General features: G+C 48.2%; 1 protein-coding gene across 1 annotated transcript in view; it reads right to left on the bottom strand.

Annotated features, from left to right (window-relative positions):
- Nucleotides 1–18,004, bottom strand: part of LOC146798483 (solute carrier family 22 member 20-like) — a 141,971-nt gene that overhangs the window by 42,399 nt on the left and 81,568 nt on the right. Inside the window, exons 4-6 of the mRNA XM_085625755.1 lie at nucleotides 13,230–13,384; nucleotides 9,967–10,135; nucleotides 1,278–1,401 (exon numbers count right to left, since the gene is read on the bottom strand). Coding sequence (XP_085481881.1) covers nucleotides 1,278–1,401; nucleotides 9,967–10,135; nucleotides 13,230–13,384 — 448 coding nt within the window. The remainder of the gene's footprint in view (nucleotides 1–1,277; nucleotides 1,402–9,966; nucleotides 10,136–13,229; nucleotides 13,385–18,004) is intronic.

The following is an 18,004-nucleotide window of genomic DNA, read 5'->3' as shown; positions in this document are numbered from 1 at the left end:
TAGTTGCAGGACAGACTTTTTTTACCTGGTCACTGCATGGCTGCATGGCCTACGGTTCTTTCTGTGTAAATTGTCTCTTCTGTCCATTAGAATGCGTAGTAACCTACAAGTTCACCACGCCATAATCATCCCCGACAAATGGTCTGGTGGAAAGGCTCAATAGGACCCTGAAGGGCATGATCAGTGGTTTGACTGGTAAACTCAGGAAGAGATGGGACGTTCTCCTCCCATGCCTACTATTTGCCTGCAGGGAGGTCCCACAGAAAGGTGTTGGCTTTAGCCCCCTTGAGTTGTTATTTGACTACCCTGTAAGAGTGCCATTGTGCCTGGTAAGAGAGTTTGGGAAAAGCCTCTTTAAGAAGCCAAGGGCAATGTGCTAGAATATGGGCTAGGCCTGAGATCTTACATGGCAGAGTACATGTACAAGGCAAGCAAAATACTGGAGGCCAGCCAGGAGCTCACGAAGCACCGATATGACCAAAAGGCTACCATGCCTGACTACACTCCAGGACAAATCGTGTGGGTGTTGGAGCCTGTGGATCCTAGGGCCCCTCAGGACAAGTGGACTGGGCCCTATCCAATCCTAGTGAATAAGGGTGAGTTGGTGATAGGTTGTAACCCCACCAAGACAGGGCAGACATGACCAAGTTGATGGTCATAGATGAGGGAGGAGAGAAGGATTCTGAGCACATGCCCAACCTGATGCCCAGGTGAGCCATGCCAGATATGACCTGCCCTGGAGAAACAGTTTCTCTGTGAGCATAGTCATACTGGCCCCGTTATCCCTCAAAGCCTCAACCTCAGTTCCATTGATTTTAGGCCTCTGCCTACACATCCCCATGTTGGGGGGCAAGGTGGTCAGGGCTCTCTCTCGGAGCTGAAGCACTGTGTGCTTCCTACCACCAATGCAGGCACCCTTGCATCATAGCGAAAGGGTGCCTGCGCTGCAAGCAGGATTGTTTTTGTGAAGGAAATGTCACCTTCGCGCACAAAAAATCCTTAGAGCCATTTTCCTCTTTCTATGTGTGTTGCGGAATGCTTCCCTTGACCAAGACGATGTTGACGGAGAAAACTCTGCCCAACATCGTAATAGGGCCCAAAGTTGTTCCCTTTGGTGCTAAGGCCTGCTATGGGGATGTATGCTTTCTAAACAAAAACATATGTTTTCTCTTACACAATTTATTTTTTGTAGATTGGCCAGGGCTCAGCTGCTTCCCCAACAAAAGAGCTTTACAAAACCATAAGAAGACAAGCATTGATAGTGTTGAAAGTCCTACCTCCGAGGTGAGGGTGCTTCCTGCTAATATCCTCCTGTTCACCCATGCCACTGTCTGAAGGTTCCTGAGGGCAGCCTTGGGTTTGCCATGCAGTATCAACCATCGAGCAGATTCGGGCAAAAGCCTGGAGCATGCAGGGGAAAGACAAGAATGACAATACAGCAATACTGTATCCTGAAATCCTGAGTGAGAAGCACAGAGCGCAAATACTGAGGGAAAGGCACAGTGTGGAAATAATGAGGGAGAGCCCAGATCAGGACTACTGAGGTAAAATAGCGGCATTGGAATACTGAGGGAAGGCACAGAGCAGGAATTATGAGGAAGAGGCACAGCACTGGAATGCTGAGGGAGAAATGCAGAGCAGGGATACTGAGCAGCAGGGCCGAACTGGCAGTAGCGGGCACTGGGCATTTCCCTGGTGGACTGGAGTGTGGGGACCGGTTTTGTGCCCGTGGGTTGCCAGTTTTGTCACTGGCGGCCGGTTTTATATTGGCCCCTGTAACAAAAGCAGGAGCAGTGCTTCTTGCTAGCAACCCCTGCCGCCCTTCCCCCGCTCCCAGGGCCGGTCGAGCAATAATCTGCCATGGCTGGTTGCTGTTCCCAGTCCAGCCCTGCTGAGCAGTGGTGGCTGGAGACATTTGAAAGAATGGTGAGTTACATTTTGTGGATGAGTTTTACTTCCTGAGCTAGTGTAGCAAGCAAGCTCGAGCTAACATAATGGTGGGGGGAGAGGTTCGCCCCCAGAAAAGTTTGAAAAAAAGAGGGGCAAATGGTGCTTTTGAAAGCAAATTTGAGAAAGCAAAAAGAAGATTATAAAGCAATTGTGAGCATGTAGTCTTTAAATATTTAAACACATTAATATATACCCCATGGAAGGGGTGGGAGTTCTTTGCGTCAGTACAGTAATTGTCAAATGTAAAGTTTTTTTAGGTTTTATGTCGTAACTAATATGTAACTCCAAATACCTAGCGAAATTGCTTCTGATACATTAACTAAACCTTAACCAAAGTGGAATTTCAAGTATTTCTTCATGATATACTAACTACTTGCCCCAAAGTCGATGTTCTGCTTGCATAGCTGTTCAGGGCTACTGATCTAAGTTGGTGCAAGTACAGTAAACAAGTTCATTTTTGCCTTCAATCCAACCATGCATTTCTATATGTGAATACTACTGAGGAGAAATACTAGCTCTGGAATACTGAGAGAGAGAGAGGGACACACAGCAGGAGTATTGAACAGTGCTGGTATATTGAGGGAGAGGCACAGATCAAGAGTACAGGGAGAGAGGCACAGAGGAGGAGTACTGGGGAGAGGCACAGAACAGGAAAGCAGCACTGAGTGAGAGGCATAGAGCAGGGGAACTGAGGGAAAGGCATAGAGCAGGAGTTCTGAGGGAGAGACACAGAGAGGGAGAGGCACAGGACAGGAGTACTGAGGGAGAGGCAGAGAGCAGGAGTGCTGAGGGAAAGGCATAGAGCAGGAGTTCTGAGGGAGAGACACAGGGAGGGAGAGGCACAGGACAAGAATACTGAGGGAGAGGCAGAGAGTAGGAGTACTGAAGGAAAAGACCTGCGCTGGAACAGAGGGAGAGAGAGAGAGAGAGAGCAGGAGTAGCGGCTGAAATAGCGAGGGAGAGGCACATGTTGTGTTCTCCCCCTCATTTGTAGTGGGTGGGGGCCTGCAGCGCCTGCATGCACCTGTCTGAGACCTAGCGCGCGCGCCGCGCAATACATGTACACACACACCGGTACTGCCGTTGGGCGCGAACTGCCCATCTGTTCGCCCGCCCCTTTATTATATATTGACGCGCTCACGTCCGCCGACGTGAGCGCAGCTTGCGTATTGCCCCCTCGCGCTCTAGCCGGAGGCTAGAGCGCTAACTGTAACATCCCTCTCCAACTTAGTCCTTGACGGCAGTTCAGCTTCTAATTCGCGGCGTCACTTACTTGGCACGCAAAGTCTCTCAACCGGCTGCTGGGCCTGGGGTTCTCTCTCAGCCTATACCTTGAGGCCCCCCGAGGGGCCGGGGCTTGGGTTGCTGGTGCAGCCTCTTGTCCTGGTTCGCCGCCTGGGTTCTCGGTGGTGTCCAGATCAGTCCCTGGGCTGCCCCGTGGGACGGAGCTAGGTACACTCGCTGGGAGGGCCCCGGAATCATGGTCTTCGTCGACTCCCGTAGCCTCCCGGTCGTCAGCGGGCCTCCTCACCACCTTGAACCATGATATGTTCCGGGTGACTATATCTCTTCCCCGGCGCGCCATCACCATGGTCCCATGCCGGTCGACTACCCACCAGTAGCCTCTTTCCTCCGGGCCGTCGCTCTCTTAGAACCACCGTATCTCCTACGTAGATCTCTCGAGGCACGGCTCTTCGCGCTTTGCTGACTCTGTCATTGCGTTCTTGGCGCCTCCGGCACGCACTCTCCTCACTGAACAGCGGTGCTGTCCAGCCTGGGGCCATTGATAGTCCATCCCTGCGAGTGCCGTTGAACATTAGGGCCCAGGGCGCCTGGCGGGTGGAACAATGGGGAGTGCTGCGGTATTCCCCCAAGAATCGCTGCAGTCCTTGTTCCGGGTCTACCTGTTCGGACACGGCGATGCGCAGTATTTTGTTGATGGTGCGCATGAACCGCTCTACCTCCCCGTTGGCCTGGGGCCATTGCGGGGTGATGCGCCGATGGCGGATGACATGTGATTTTAAGAGATCCTCAAACTCATGTCCTTGAAATGGGGGCCCATTGTCACTCCGCAGCTCCTCGGGGCATCCGAACATCCCAAACACTTTTTTCCAGGGCTGGTCCCACATGCATGAAGGCGGTGGACGGCAATGCCTCCGCTATCGGGTACTTCGAGTAGCTGTCGATGATTATTAGCGTGACTCGCCCGTCGGCCAGGCTCCCGAAGTCCACACTGATTTTCTCCCACGGGCTTCGTCCATGCTCTTCGGTTATGATGGGAGCCGGTGGTTGGGCTCCGCTGGTTCACTGCCATGATTGGCAGCTGCGAACGGTGTCGTCTACATACTCGTCCATGCTCGGGAACCAGACTTTCTCTCTCATCCGGGCCTTCATTCTCTCCGTCCCCTGGTGTCCTTTGTGTGCTAGCGGCGTAGCTCTTGTCCTGAGGGCAGCTGGGACGACAATTCTGGAGCCTCTTAGGATGAGTCCCCCTCTGGTTACGCTCAGCTCGTGGCGTACTCTCCACATGTGTTGGAGGTCGTCTCTGTTCTCGTTGGACCATGAGTTTGCTGTTTGTAGGAAGTGCTGCCATGAGCCTTCAAGGATGGTGCCTTTGACTTTGGCCATTACTGGGTCTTGGTCGGCCGCCTCTTGGACCTCCTCTAGAGTTAGGGCACGGGGACATGTCAGCGCAGCCACCATGTCTAGGTGAACTTCCGCTTCCTCTTCACTGTCCATTGGCATGGGCTTACTACAGTTGTCTGGGTGTCGGGACAGGAAGTCCGCTGGGTTCTTAGCACCTGGCCGATATACTACGCTTAGGTGATACTGTTGAAGGCTAATGGCCCATTGCACTATCCGTGGGGGCGGGTGCGGCGCTGTCCCTCGGAATAGTGGTACCAGCGGCTGATGGTCAGTCACCACTGTGAACAGGTGTCCGCATACATACAAATGGAAATGACAGCAGCTCCATCGGATCGCCAGAGCTTCCCGCTCGATTTGGGAGTATCGTTTCTCTGTGTCCGTGAGGGCCTTGCTAGCATACGCTAGAGCTGCCCACTGACCCGGTTCTTGCTCTTGCGTCAGGACCGCCCCTAGCCCCACAGGACTCGCATCCACCAGGATTTCGGTCTTTTTGCTCAGGTCAAAGTAGACCAGTGTGGTTTGGTCCAGAAGTGCCCTCTTGATCGCCTCAAACGCTGTCTCTTCGGTGTTTGTCCACTGCCACATTACGTCTGTCTTGGTGAGGTGCCTGAGAGGCTCGCCCAGGGTGGCCAGATTTGGGATGAACCTCCCACAATAAGTGGCCATCCCCAGGAAGCTGCGGACTTCTGCCACTGACGCAGGGGCTGCAGCCACCTTGATGGCGTGTGATTTCCGGGGATCCACTTGGATGTCTTCTTTAGTAAACACGTATCCGAAGAACTCGATCGTTTGTTGAAACAGTTGGCACTTTTCCCGGTGTAAGGTGACACCATGCTTCTTTAGACCTGCTAGGGTGGCTCGGACATGTCTGTAGTGCTCTTCCACTGTCTTGGAGTAGATGAGGGTATCATCGCTCACGTTTAGGACGCTAGGTAGGCCGATCAAAATGTCTTTAATGGCATTTTGGAAGATTTTGGCGGCCGACGAGATCCCAAAGTTTAGGCGTTTGTACCGTCTCAGTCCTAGGTGCGTGCTGAATGTAGTAATATACCGGCTCTCTATCGCTAGGGTGAGCTGGTGGTAGCCCGCGTTTAGATCTAGTTTCGAGAACCATCGGGCACCGTTTAGATCCGACTCGATGTCATCCATAGTCGGAGTGATATGCCTCTCCCGTTTGATGGCTTTGTTTGGGAGGCGCATATCGGTGCACAGCCGGATCTTCCCCGGTTGTCGTGGTTTCTCAGCTATCACCATTGGTGATACCCACGGTGTGGGTCCGGTGACCCTCTCAATTACTCCTTGTTCCTCCAGCCTTTGGAGCTCCTCCTCTACCAGCGGGCGTAGGTGGAACGGAATTCGCCTGTGCCTGAGGGCTGTCGGTTGTACCGCGGGGTCGATGTGGAGGCGTATCGGTGGCCTCTTGATCTTCCCTAGTCCTGAGAATATGCCTTGGAATGTTTCCAATAGGTCTTCGACTTGCTTGTCCTGGACCATCCGGAGGAACGTGATGAGCCCTAGATCCTCTGCGGCGTGCCCGCTGAGCAATGTGTCTACTTCTTGGTCGATTACGTCAATGTCAATGACAATTTCTGATTGTCCCGACTGCACCGCTACCGTCATCTTGCCTTTTAGCGGAAGCGGCGAGTCACTTCCGTAGGCGTATATCTTGGCCTTGGATCGTCGGAGCTCAGGCTTTGGTCTGAGGCGGTTATACTGCTGTACACCCATCACTGTTACGGACGCGCCTGTGTCAATCACGGCATTCACTTCCGATGCGGCTATGAGTATGTCGCACCGTGGCTGCGGTCGTCTGGTACTCTTTAGGGCCTTGGTGAACGACACGAGGTATGCTTCGTCTTCATCGTCGGACTCTGTGCTTGAATCTTGATAGCCCTTGATCTGCCCCCTCCTGGGCTTCGGCTGTGACCACAGCGACGTGTGTGATAGCTGTCTCACTAGTTTCCTCAACGGCCTGTCCCGCTTGATTCCGCTTCTCTGCGCCTTCCTCCGGCAGACCGACGCAAAATGGTTGTCGATGCCGCAGTTGGTGCACATTTTCCCTCTAGCCGGGCATGCTTTGAGTGGGTGGTCGTCATACCCGCAGTATCCACACTGCCGAGCTTGAGCCGGGGGCCGCCGGTCCCGGGGCTTCTGTGGCCTTTCTTTCGCTCGCACCGCGTCCGTCTTTTCTACCTTCACTTCTACGCCTTTGTCTGCACCCTTGACTAGGGCTTGGTCCATCTCTTCCGCTGACAAATCATGTGTTCTGGCCAGGACCAGGATCTCGTTCATCGTGATGTTGGGTTGTCGAAGTATCAGCCCTCGAAGCATCTTACTCCTGACTCCTAGTATCAGTTGCACCCAGATCTCTTCTTTGGCCCTGTCCCCTACAAGGTGCGTGTCTGCGAGGGCTCCCAGCCTTGTGTGGAAAGCATCCACAGATTCCCCTTCGCGCTGCTTCGCTTGGCGTAGTTTAAAGTGTTCATAGTCTGGGTTGACTTGGGGGTCAAAGTGCGCATTCAGAGCCGCCACTGCTGCCGGGTAGTCATCTGGGTTCCCCGTGTTAGGCAGGTGTTTAAACAGGAGGTACACCTCTACCCCCACGTAGTGTAGGAGGAGGGAGCGTTTCACCGCTCCATCCGTCTCCCTTGACCCAATGAAATAGTTCTCCAGCCTGCCCAGCCAGGTCTGCCATCGCGGGGCAGCTGTCGTGGGGTCAGCGGCTTCGCTGAATGGAGGCAAGACCCCTGACGCGGGATGATGGGGCAGCGCCCTTGCAGGGCCGGCCTGCTCAGTGTCACTCATTATGGCGTCGAAAAACCACCCACGTGCTTGCTGTGACTACAGTGTTCCTCCACTCACTTGATTTGTTGTTGGCTCTTTACAGGCAGGTTCAGTGTGCTGCGCCACCAGGCAATGCCTTCCCAGGCTCGAGGGGTGTGTCTGCTGCTCAGAGGCCGGTGGCGTGGGTTAACAGGTCTGCTCAGATCCCTGAAATTGATGCAGGGGCCCACCTTCGTCGCCAGTGTTGTGTTCTCACCCTCATTGGTAGTGGGTGGGGGCCTGCAGCGCCTGCATGCACCTGTCTGAGGCCTAGCGTGCGCGCAGCGCAATAAATGTAAACACACACCGGTACTGCCGTTGGGCGCAGAACAGGAGTACTGGTAGAGAGGCACAGAGCAGGTGTACTGAGAAAGAGGCACAGAGCAGGAGTACGGAGAAAGAGGGGCAGAACAGGAGTACTGGGAGAAAGAGGGGCAGAACAGGAGTACTGGGAGAGAGGAACAGAACAGGGCAGCAGTACTGAGGGAGTGGCATAGAGCAGGAGTACCGAGGGAAAGGCATAGAGTAGGAGTACTGAGGAAAAGGGAAATAGTAGGAGTACTGAGGGAGAGGCACAAAACAGGAGTACTGAGGAAGAGGGAGAGAGCAGGAGTACTGAGGGAGAGGCCCAGAGCAGGAGTACTGAGGGAGAGGCACAGAGTAGGAGTACTAAGGGAGAGGTACAGAGCAGGAGTGCTGACGAAGACTCGCAGAGAAGGAGTACTGAGGGAGAGGCATAGCGCAGGTGTACTGAGGGAAAATTCTATCACTGGAATTCCAAGGGGGAGACACAGAATAGGAATACTGAGGGAAAGACACAGTGCGGGAATACTGAGAGGGAGGCTCACGTAGGAGTACTGAGGGGAAAGAACAGCTCCGGAATACTGAGGGAGAGACGAGAACGGAAGTATCAAGGAAGAGGCACAGTGTTGGAATACTTAGGGAAAGGCAGAGAACAGGAGTAATCAGGGAAATGAACAGCACTTGTATACTGAGGGAGAGGAACAGAACAGGAGTAGTGGGTGAACAGAACAGTGATGCAAGGGTGAGGGAGAGGCTTAAAAGGACCACTGAGGGAGAGACACAGAGTGGCAATAGTGAGGGAGAGGCTCAGAGCAGGAGTCCTGAGGGAAAAGACCAGCCTGCAATACTAAGAAAGAGGGACAGAAAAAGGGCAGTGGGTGAGTAGAACAGTGCTGGAATACTGAGGGAAAGGCACAGAACAGGAGTACTGGAAGAGAGGCACAGTGCTGGAATTTTGAGGGCGAGTCACTGACTATGAGAACTGAGGAAACAGCACATTGCTGCACAAGTGATGGGGAGGCACATAGCGAGAGTACTCAGGGAGATGTGCAGTGTGGGAATACTAGAGGAATGGAGCAGGTTTATTGAGGAAGAAGCACCGTACAGGATTAGTAAAGTAGAAGTACAGTGCTGGAGTGCTAAGAGGAACACTGCAGAAATACTAAGGGGAGGTACATGCTAGAGTACTAAGAAAAGGCTCACTGATGAGAGTCATAAGGAAGGGATACCAATGGAGTGGCCCTGTCCTGGAGCACTGAAGGAGGTCTGAGGAGAGGAACAGTGATGGACAACTGAGGAGTGATCCTCCGCGGAGGTACTTGGCGGGAGGTAAGATACTTGAGTACTGAGGAAGACATAGCGTCAGAATGGTGTGGGAGAGGCACAATTCTGGAGTACTGGGAGAAAGGTGCATTGCTATAGCAGTGGTACCAGTGCAGAACTGCTCGCAGAGAGGCACAGAGCTGAAGTACTGAAGGAGTGGCAAAATACTAGAGTGCAGGAGGAGTGGGGCAACAATGAAGTACCTTAGGAAAGGCACAGCACTGGTAGGCTGCATGGGAGGCCCAGTGCTGGAGTAATGAGTCAGCTGGCCTAGCTCTAGAGCACAGAGGGGAACAGAGATATTTTGGGGGTACCCAGAGAGAGGCACAGTTCTTTCATACTAATGGAGATGAAGAAAGTGTTGAAGTAGGGAGAAACAGTCACAGTAAACAACAGGAGGTACTGACGAATGTATGATAGAATTCCGCCTGCATCTTTCACACATGCCTTAGGAACTCCATCATTTGAACGAATGTGTGTTTAGCACGCATTTGTTCTGCACTCAAGTCATTTTAACGACTTGCCCTAGGAGAGTCCTGGATATTGGAATAGTTTAATTTACTATTACAACTCCAGTATGCGCTACAGCAGGGAAGGTTTTGGACTTTAATTCCAACACCACTCCGCCATTGTGCCCCCCTAAATTAAATCGTTGTTACAACTTGCGTGCTGAACAAATGCGTGCTAAAGACGCATTCGTTCTGTTGTCGGCGCTGTAAAGGCACAACGTGATTCTGGCTTCATCCGAAAAGATGTTTCCTGGCGCTGACACAGTATAAGCATGGCAAGAACATTTACTTAGTGTTAAGGAACTGGCATGCACATGCGACAGCATTAAGGCCAGAGTACTTAGCTCAGAACTTCTTTTTTCTGAGGGGTGGGGTTGCAGCTTTCTAGCTATGCTGGTGATAATCTGCTTACCAGGAAAAGAGGAAGAAGATGAAGTATGGTGCAGAGACCGCAAACTGCAGCCATCGCCAGTCACGGATTCCGTACGCCACTCCGGCTAGGGCCATCTGTCCAAATGTGAAGCTGTAGCCCATCAGGGTGCCTGCCACTGTCCGCCCCTTGGTGGGCATCCACTCCAAAACTGCAAGGAAGCCACTAGGTGTCAGTGTCACTGCTAAACCTCGAGCTGTGGACAGTCTAGTGTCACAGATGTCCCACCTGCTACATGGCCGTAGCTAAAGAGGAGTGAGTTATGGGGAGTTATGGGGACCTGGCCAGACCAAATTTGCCTTCTCCCCTAAAATAATTGGCCTGAAATGAATCATTTCATTTCAGGCTAGGTATATCGAGCAGCAAACATAATGTAAAAATATGGTACTATTTTTTCAAAATAAAAAAAAAGGTATCACTTTAACATGCGGAAGCGTTTCACCTTAGTATATCAGATTATACCACTGCATAGGCAGACATTTATTAAAAGTGATAGTCTTTAGAAACATTCATGGCTCACCCTCCAACAACAATGCCATCAGTGAACTGAAGGAAATTCTGTAGTTATGTAAACCATGAACATAGCCCAAATTTTTATTATAGATGGAGCAACATTACAACCTAATATATCAAATATAAGAGGAGCTTGTACTGCGCCCATTTTGAACTCAAGAATTTAAAAAAGTGCTCCTATACGTAACAATAAAGAAAAAAAGAGGCTCTGAAACTAAATATTTGCCGTGGATCACACAAAGTAGATAGCAATAATTTGGGTGCTGGATGGCAGGGTAAGGGCTGAAGGAATACCAGGTGATGGAGACCGGACGGGTGAAGAAAAGAATGGAGCAGAGTTGGGGAGAGCAGTAAGGTGTATGCATGTGGGCATGTGAACAGGGGAAGGACCAGACGGGATAGAAGAGTCATCACTGATGACATCATCCAAGCTTGTTTTGTACACATTACTCTATAAAGGAGTATGTTCAGTCTGTATACAACTGTTTAGAGAAAACTAAGTTCCTCTAGGTACTCAATTTCTGCTCCAAAAGTAACCCTCTACTGTGTATAGCCGTTATCTGTATTAAACCCTTCACAGTCGCCGAACCTACATTGAAAAATGAAGTTGGTATGAGTAGAAAAGTGGGTCCTATAAACAGTCTTTACTCTATAGAGAGAGTTTACTCTGTACCACACTGTTTCTAGACAGTGAAATTCTCATGAGAAATACACCACAGAGTATTTAAAAATATCTACTAAGAACAGTGTACACTCTTTGCAAAAACTTTTAAAATAGAGAGACTATTCACTCAAAATAACCAAGGTCTGAAGGTGCTAAGGACAATGCATTCTGCAGCCTTCATTCTGTGGTGATAACTTTACAGATACCTATCTTTTGAAGCTAAACAAACACATGTTCTGGGTTTGTTGGTCTGGTGCACACAGTCTTCTATTTTATGTATTAATTGTCATGCTATGACGATTCTGTCTAAAAACTCTAGAATGCTTAGAACACTTAGGGGCATATGCATCAAGGTAATCCTTAGCGATTACAAAATAGCCAATTTTAAGGATTCGCTATTTGCTAATCGCAAATGGCTATGCATGAGGGATTCGCAATTAATCTTGCGAATCCTTAACATTCCCTAATAGCGATTCGCAAATTGCGAATCGCTATTAGGGAATAAATTCCCATTCATTTCTATGGCCTACAGGCCCATCGGAATGAATGGGAATGCATTCACAAATTGCGATTTACAAATTGGTAATCAAAAAATTGTTAATCGCAAATAACGAATGCAATACCAAGGGTGCTAGGGGGACTAAGGCCCCCCCTGATGCCCCCCCCCCCACAAAGGTAAATGCATTCGCAATTTAGGTAATCATAAACAATTGCATGGAACATACCGGAGGCAAGTCGTCAACTGTCATCTGCACACAGAGATACTCATCAATACAAAGATTTAGAAAGTGTTCAATACCTCTAGACACCTATGATGCATTAGGAGGACATGGGTTTTGGAAACACCTACACTAATTATCTGGACACAGGCTGTACAAAATTAGGTACTGAGTAATGTGATAGCTACATGAAACTATGTAAACTTTAAAAGAAACTAACACATGAATTGGTTGATGTCATCAGTGATGTCATAAATGATGTCAATTATGTAATTTGAAATGTCATCAGTGATGTAATTGAGGATGTCATAGAACATGTCATGAGTGATGTAACGTGAGGTTACAAGCAGTGCATGGCGAGGAGCAAGTTCTAGTTAGCTCTGCTAACAATAATTGGTGAATTTCTATGATTTCTTGATTTGAAAATGTCAATTTTGTCACTGACATATTCACCTAACTATAACGTTACTTTAACCTTTGTTTTTTCAGTGAATTCCTAGACGACGACGCGTAGCAGCAAAACAGTGCGCACCACAAAAGAGAGTGATTCCGCGACGGAGAGGGTGCCGGCTGCAGCCCCCATTGAGGAGGGGCCATGCACAGGATGTACCTGCTTGAGGCCTGAAAATTTGGCTGTGGATCCCTAGGTCTGGTGGCCCCCCAGTGCTACTTGCAGAGACTGTTGCTGCCACCTGCCGACTGCGTAGGTGGCCAAGACAAACTGGAGGGGGACCCGTGGGGAAAAGAGCGCCCTTTTCCTGCTACTGGTGAATACACTGGGTTGTTGGAGCATTCTGAGTGGGTCTCATTGTGGACAGAGATAGTGGTTGGCACCTTGCCGACACATGTGAGCAGCGTCTGCACAAGATGCAGGATTGGACCTGCCGGCCCAGTGGATGATGGACTGCTGCTGTGAGGGACACTGCACTGATTTCAAAATGAAGAAATACTAAACTACAGCTATAAGGAACACTCTTAATCTAACCCAAGCTGTAACACTAACCCTAGACCTACCTCTAACATTTAACATAACTCTAAGCATGCTTCTGACCCTGTACCAAGTGCATGCAACAAATCTCTTCACCTCTCACCTTGACTTTCCTTCATATAGGCCTCACCTAATGTGGTGATATATTATACTTCCTATAGTTCTGGGAATTCTGAACCTTTTCAGACATCTGGATTTGAAAATCTTGATCAATTATTTCAAATTCAGATTTTTTCTTGATATCACACTATACCAGATGGAAAGAGCCTAGAGAATGGCTGCAAAGATTGTGCACTTTGTGAAGATCAGAGATATTTTGCAAGGAAGATAAGGTAGACCTAATTGCCAGTAAGGAACTCACGCAGGGAGAGAGTATTGAGGAGGATCCCAGAGATCGCAGTGCCACTCAGGAAGCGGAATGCACAGTAGCAGCCGAACGAGGGCAAGAATGCCACGCATGTGCCAGTGACACCCATCTGCAGGTAGGACCAGATCAGCACTGCTCGACGTCCAAACCTAGGAGCAGAAGGATAATCAACAAGAAAGAAATTAGATTTGACCGACAGGCCCTATATTCACTAGAGAGACTACATAAGTAATTGGAGAACTACAACGCCAGCACTGGACTATAAGTAGTTACTGCATGTTGGGCTTGCAGTGCATTGTCAGGCCTCTGATAGGATATTGGCTTGCCTGAATATATTTGGCACAATAAGCAACAAGATAAAACATGATTTGTTCAACTGACACCGTCTGATGATGACAGATGGAACGTAAAGTTGCTGCTTTTTGCATTAAAAGGGGGAAATATTCTAAACTGCATTTGGTGAGAGCATTTAGACCATATAAAAAGGGAGTCCCTTAATGGTGTGTGCATATACAGAGATCCCACAAGTGATCACTCACAACAAGTAGCCAAAAGCCTTGCAGCAGCATTCCAGTTGTCCATCCAAGACTGTGATTTCCATCATCTCCTGTTTGTGCTGTTTTTGCTGGGTGGGATGAATATCCCAAGAAATATGAAAATGGAAGATACACCACAAATGTAGCATCCAATGCAGAACTTTGAATACAGTCTGGAGGTGATTTGTTTATGATTGAGTGTGGTGAAACCTTAATCAAACAGCAACCAAATTTCTTGTCAGGGTGGAAAACAAGCAGACCCCAAATTAATCTGGGCTTAACCCTCTTATAGCTTGGCACAAAAACAATTGGGCTTAACTTAGAGGCAACTATAAAGCATTTATGCAGCACACAAACAGTAATAAAGTAAAAACACAACACAAGAAAAACTCCACACCAATTTAGAAACAAATATTTGACACCAAAACAACACAAATCCAGTCAATGGAACCAGAGATATCCAATTTTAAAGATTTAGATAGACATAGTGTTTATAAATATAAAATGCCAACTGTGGTTATCTGATCACACCGGACTGGGATAAAGTCATAAGTTCAGGCTGATCATGAACGAGTGTGGGCTGGAAACAGGGACCAGTTAGACCTACTAAACAAAGTACCTTAATTCCTGGTTGCATAGCATTGTGAGGCTACGTTGAAGATGCGTCGCGTAGCAGCAGTTTCGAGGACTCGTAGGCCTGTGATAAGTGGTCCTGCATTGAAGATGCATCACGCAGCAGCAGTTTCTAGGAGCTGAAGGTCTGCGATGCGAGGTCCTGTGTTGAGAATGCATTGCGCAACAGCAGTTCTGAGGAGCTGTGAGTTCCTGCGTCAGGGATGCGTCACTCATGCTTTGTTTCCTATGTGAAGCTGTGAGGTGATGCATCGCATTGCGTCAATTCTGCTTGGACCGCATCTGGGCGGGCAGAGCAACTTCAGGGGTCTAGGACTGGGGCGGCAACACCAGGCGGGTAGTACTCTCAACAGGCAGAGTCCAGGTGCAGGGTTAAAGGTAGTTGGAGCCTTTTCTGTCCCTTAGTGTCTCATCAGGAGGCCAGGCAACAAGCCCTTGGTGTCCCTCAGGTGGTTCTGGGTCCAGTCCTTCTCACTCAGGCAGCAGGCCAACAAAATAGCAGTCCTTCTTGCATCAGAGCAGCACAGCAGTCCTTCTGAGTCTTCTACAGGTCTTGAGGTGTATGAAGAGTTGGGTCTGAGGGTCCAGTATTGACACCTGGTGCCCACTTTGAAGTAGGGAGAAACATTGAGTCTGCCACCTACAGAGGGGTCTGGAATTTCTTGCCTTCCTGCACTGGACCCACCCAGCTTGTCTCGGGGCACAAAAGACTAGTATGAAGCCCTTTGTGAGTGTGCTGAGGTAGAGCCTTTATGATATACAAGTGTTGTAGGTAACAGATCCACCCCCTATCAAGTAAGAGATGGCCCATCTTGCCAATACCTATTCCCCATTTGTCTTACAGTCTTGAATTAATACACAAAGACCCACTGCCAGCTACACCTAGTCTTGTGACCAAGGATACATGCCGCAGGCACCAAATGGTTGGGACAAGAAAATGCCAAGTTTCTAAAAAAACAAACAAGGTGATACACCATAGATACATCCAAAATATTTAGGGTTGGTTACGTAATATTTCCGCACAACTCTGTTCCAACTTTTATTGGAAATGTTTATTTGTATAAAGTACCTCCCACTATTATACCAAGCTTTCTTGCATTTGAGATCACATAGAGTTTGTACAATTGTACATCATTAAAGCATGGAGATCAAAACAATAAACAAAAACGTTTTCATTTTTTACATATATACCACTCAAGACCACAAGGACACTTTACACTTTGTTTGATGAAAACTGTTGCATCTTCAGAGCTTATATTTATACAATGACATGACTCTTACAGACTTTGGCTCTTAGTAAATACGAGCTACTGAATATTTAACAACCAAAAAAACATTGATATGTGTCCAACATGTATATCATACTTTTTTGTATTAATACATTAGGTATCCCATATACAGTGAAATGTACTTGTCTTTGTAATCCGGTGTTTGCCAGACGGCCCTATCAGGATTGGGGCTTACACAAAATCTTGTGGAACAAACAAGTCATAAAAAACTGAATTTTCTTATTCTTAAGCATCAGATGTATGCGCTCTTTGCAGTGGGTGTTGTTTATCAAGGCCACCAGTCCTGGATCTCAGACTATTTCTCCAACTTCCTGCAGGGTCTCACTACACTGGTTAGTGAAAAGATCTGGAACAATGGTTGGACATTTAATTTCTTCTATTGTACTACTTTCTCAACCATGGTTTGTATATTCCACATGTACTGTCATGTAATCAGTATGTGGCAGTTCCTTCAGTTTTTGTAGCTCTCTTCATCCAAAGCTGCTCTCCCTTTGTCTCCAGCTGATGGCAGGCAGAAGGGGGTAGTGCTGGGATTTTCCATTGAGTGAACCCCACAACATGAACACAAAGAGGCAAAAAGCTTTCATACTTGCCACCCATCAGCCTTTTGAGAGTAAAACCTCTGGGGGAACAAAAAGGGTAGGCCCAGTCAAAAGGCTAAACGTGAACTTCAGAGGAGACTGCTATCTCAAAACTCTTCGCATTCTCCATCTCATATAATTGGAGTGCTCCATAGAGAATAAAAGACAGGACACAACGATAGATGTCTTTGACATTTCTCAAGGGAGCCCTGTCTTCATCGTTCCCACATTTCAGAGTATGATGCTGAACAAAATCGAAAGGAATACTAGCAGTATACAGTGCTCTATCTTGTACAATACATAAAGCATGCTTTCAATGGCAATCCACGATGGATTCCACTGCCCTCTCTTCTATTTAGTTAGCACAGTTGAGGCATATACTATCACCCACCTACACTACATACTTGCGCTATCCAGATATGCAGGATTTAGCAAGGGGCCCATCTGCATGAGATTAGGCAGACCGAAGTACAGAAAACAGGAAAAAGCCTGCTCTGAAAATATGATTCAAAAACACACAAATATTGATCACATCTAAACTGGCATGGGGATAATAGTCCCAATTTGTAAGGTAGAAATGCTTGGTGCACTGCACCAAACCACAGAGCCCTGCTCTGGATCTTGAATTTCATTAAGCTAAAGAGGTCTTCGCCATGCATGCATGGTGGTCGTGTGTGCTGAGGTCAAAGAGTGAGTCGAAACGCCACAGAGACTTGTAATTTGGCAACTCAAAGTAGGGTGCAGACTCTAAACAGCATGTAGGGGACATTCTTGTCCCAGCAGCCACTAAAAAATACATTAACAGTTAGCAGAATAACTTATTCTAAATATCCATAGATGGGTTTTCCTACTTGAGTGTAAAGTAGATCAAACTGATCTTCACAATGCTCTCTTTCTAGTACATTTAGAGTATACAGAACGGACATCATAGAATCAAGAAGTGGTGTTACTGGGTATCAACTTTTTTTATTATATTCTAATATACAATCTAACAAGCAGATATTTGTGCCTTTTTTTGTTTAAGTCTCAGCTAGACAGCGCATGCACTGTCTCAAAGAGACATGTTGTATATACTTTATGGGCTTCAGCCTGTCCATTGCCTTCCCATTTTCTGTCTCCATCGCCGCTCTCCTATTCATTTTCCCCATTTGTCCATGGCACACATGTGTCATGCCTCTTCATGTGTTTAGCCCTCCCCGAGAGCATGGACCTGTTACCACTATCCATCGACAGCTCCCATTTTAGCAACTGTTTAAGGAACTACTTTTTTTATTGATTTTTAGCACCTCACACGAGGACTCGTGCTTTCACTCGCTCCGAGTGCCATTTCTGTACACTGGCTGTAAATCTTGTACTTATATGATCACATTTGCTGTGCATTCAAAGACCGAGATCAAATGTCAGACGTGGTTTACCGAGGGTGCATGTTCTGTCTCCCAGACCCTGCCCCGCTTCACTGCTTGACTCGTCCCCCCACACCCCTCCCTCATCTCTGCTTGCCCCCTCACCAACCATTGCTTGTTATTGTTGTCAGATGCTCTTTCCAACTCCTCCCCTCTGAGTCCCACATTGTTCCTTTCTTTCATTCTTTGCCTCTCTAGATCAGTCCTCTTTCTCTTTTCATGACTGGACAGTGTGAAGCAGTCATTGCTTGTTTTTTAAGTGCGTCTATGTTTTTCGGTCAACTCCTTGTGTTTTATCTTTTCCTCACTCCTTTCTTGTTGCCTGTA

This window comes from Triturus cristatus, chromosome 9 (assembly GCF_964204655.1).
Source record: "Triturus cristatus chromosome 9, aTriCri1.1, whole genome shotgun sequence".
Classification (NCBI taxonomy): Eukaryota; Metazoa; Chordata; class Amphibia; order Caudata; family Salamandridae; genus Triturus; species Triturus cristatus.
This window is presented reverse-complemented; position numbering and strand designations above follow the sequence as displayed.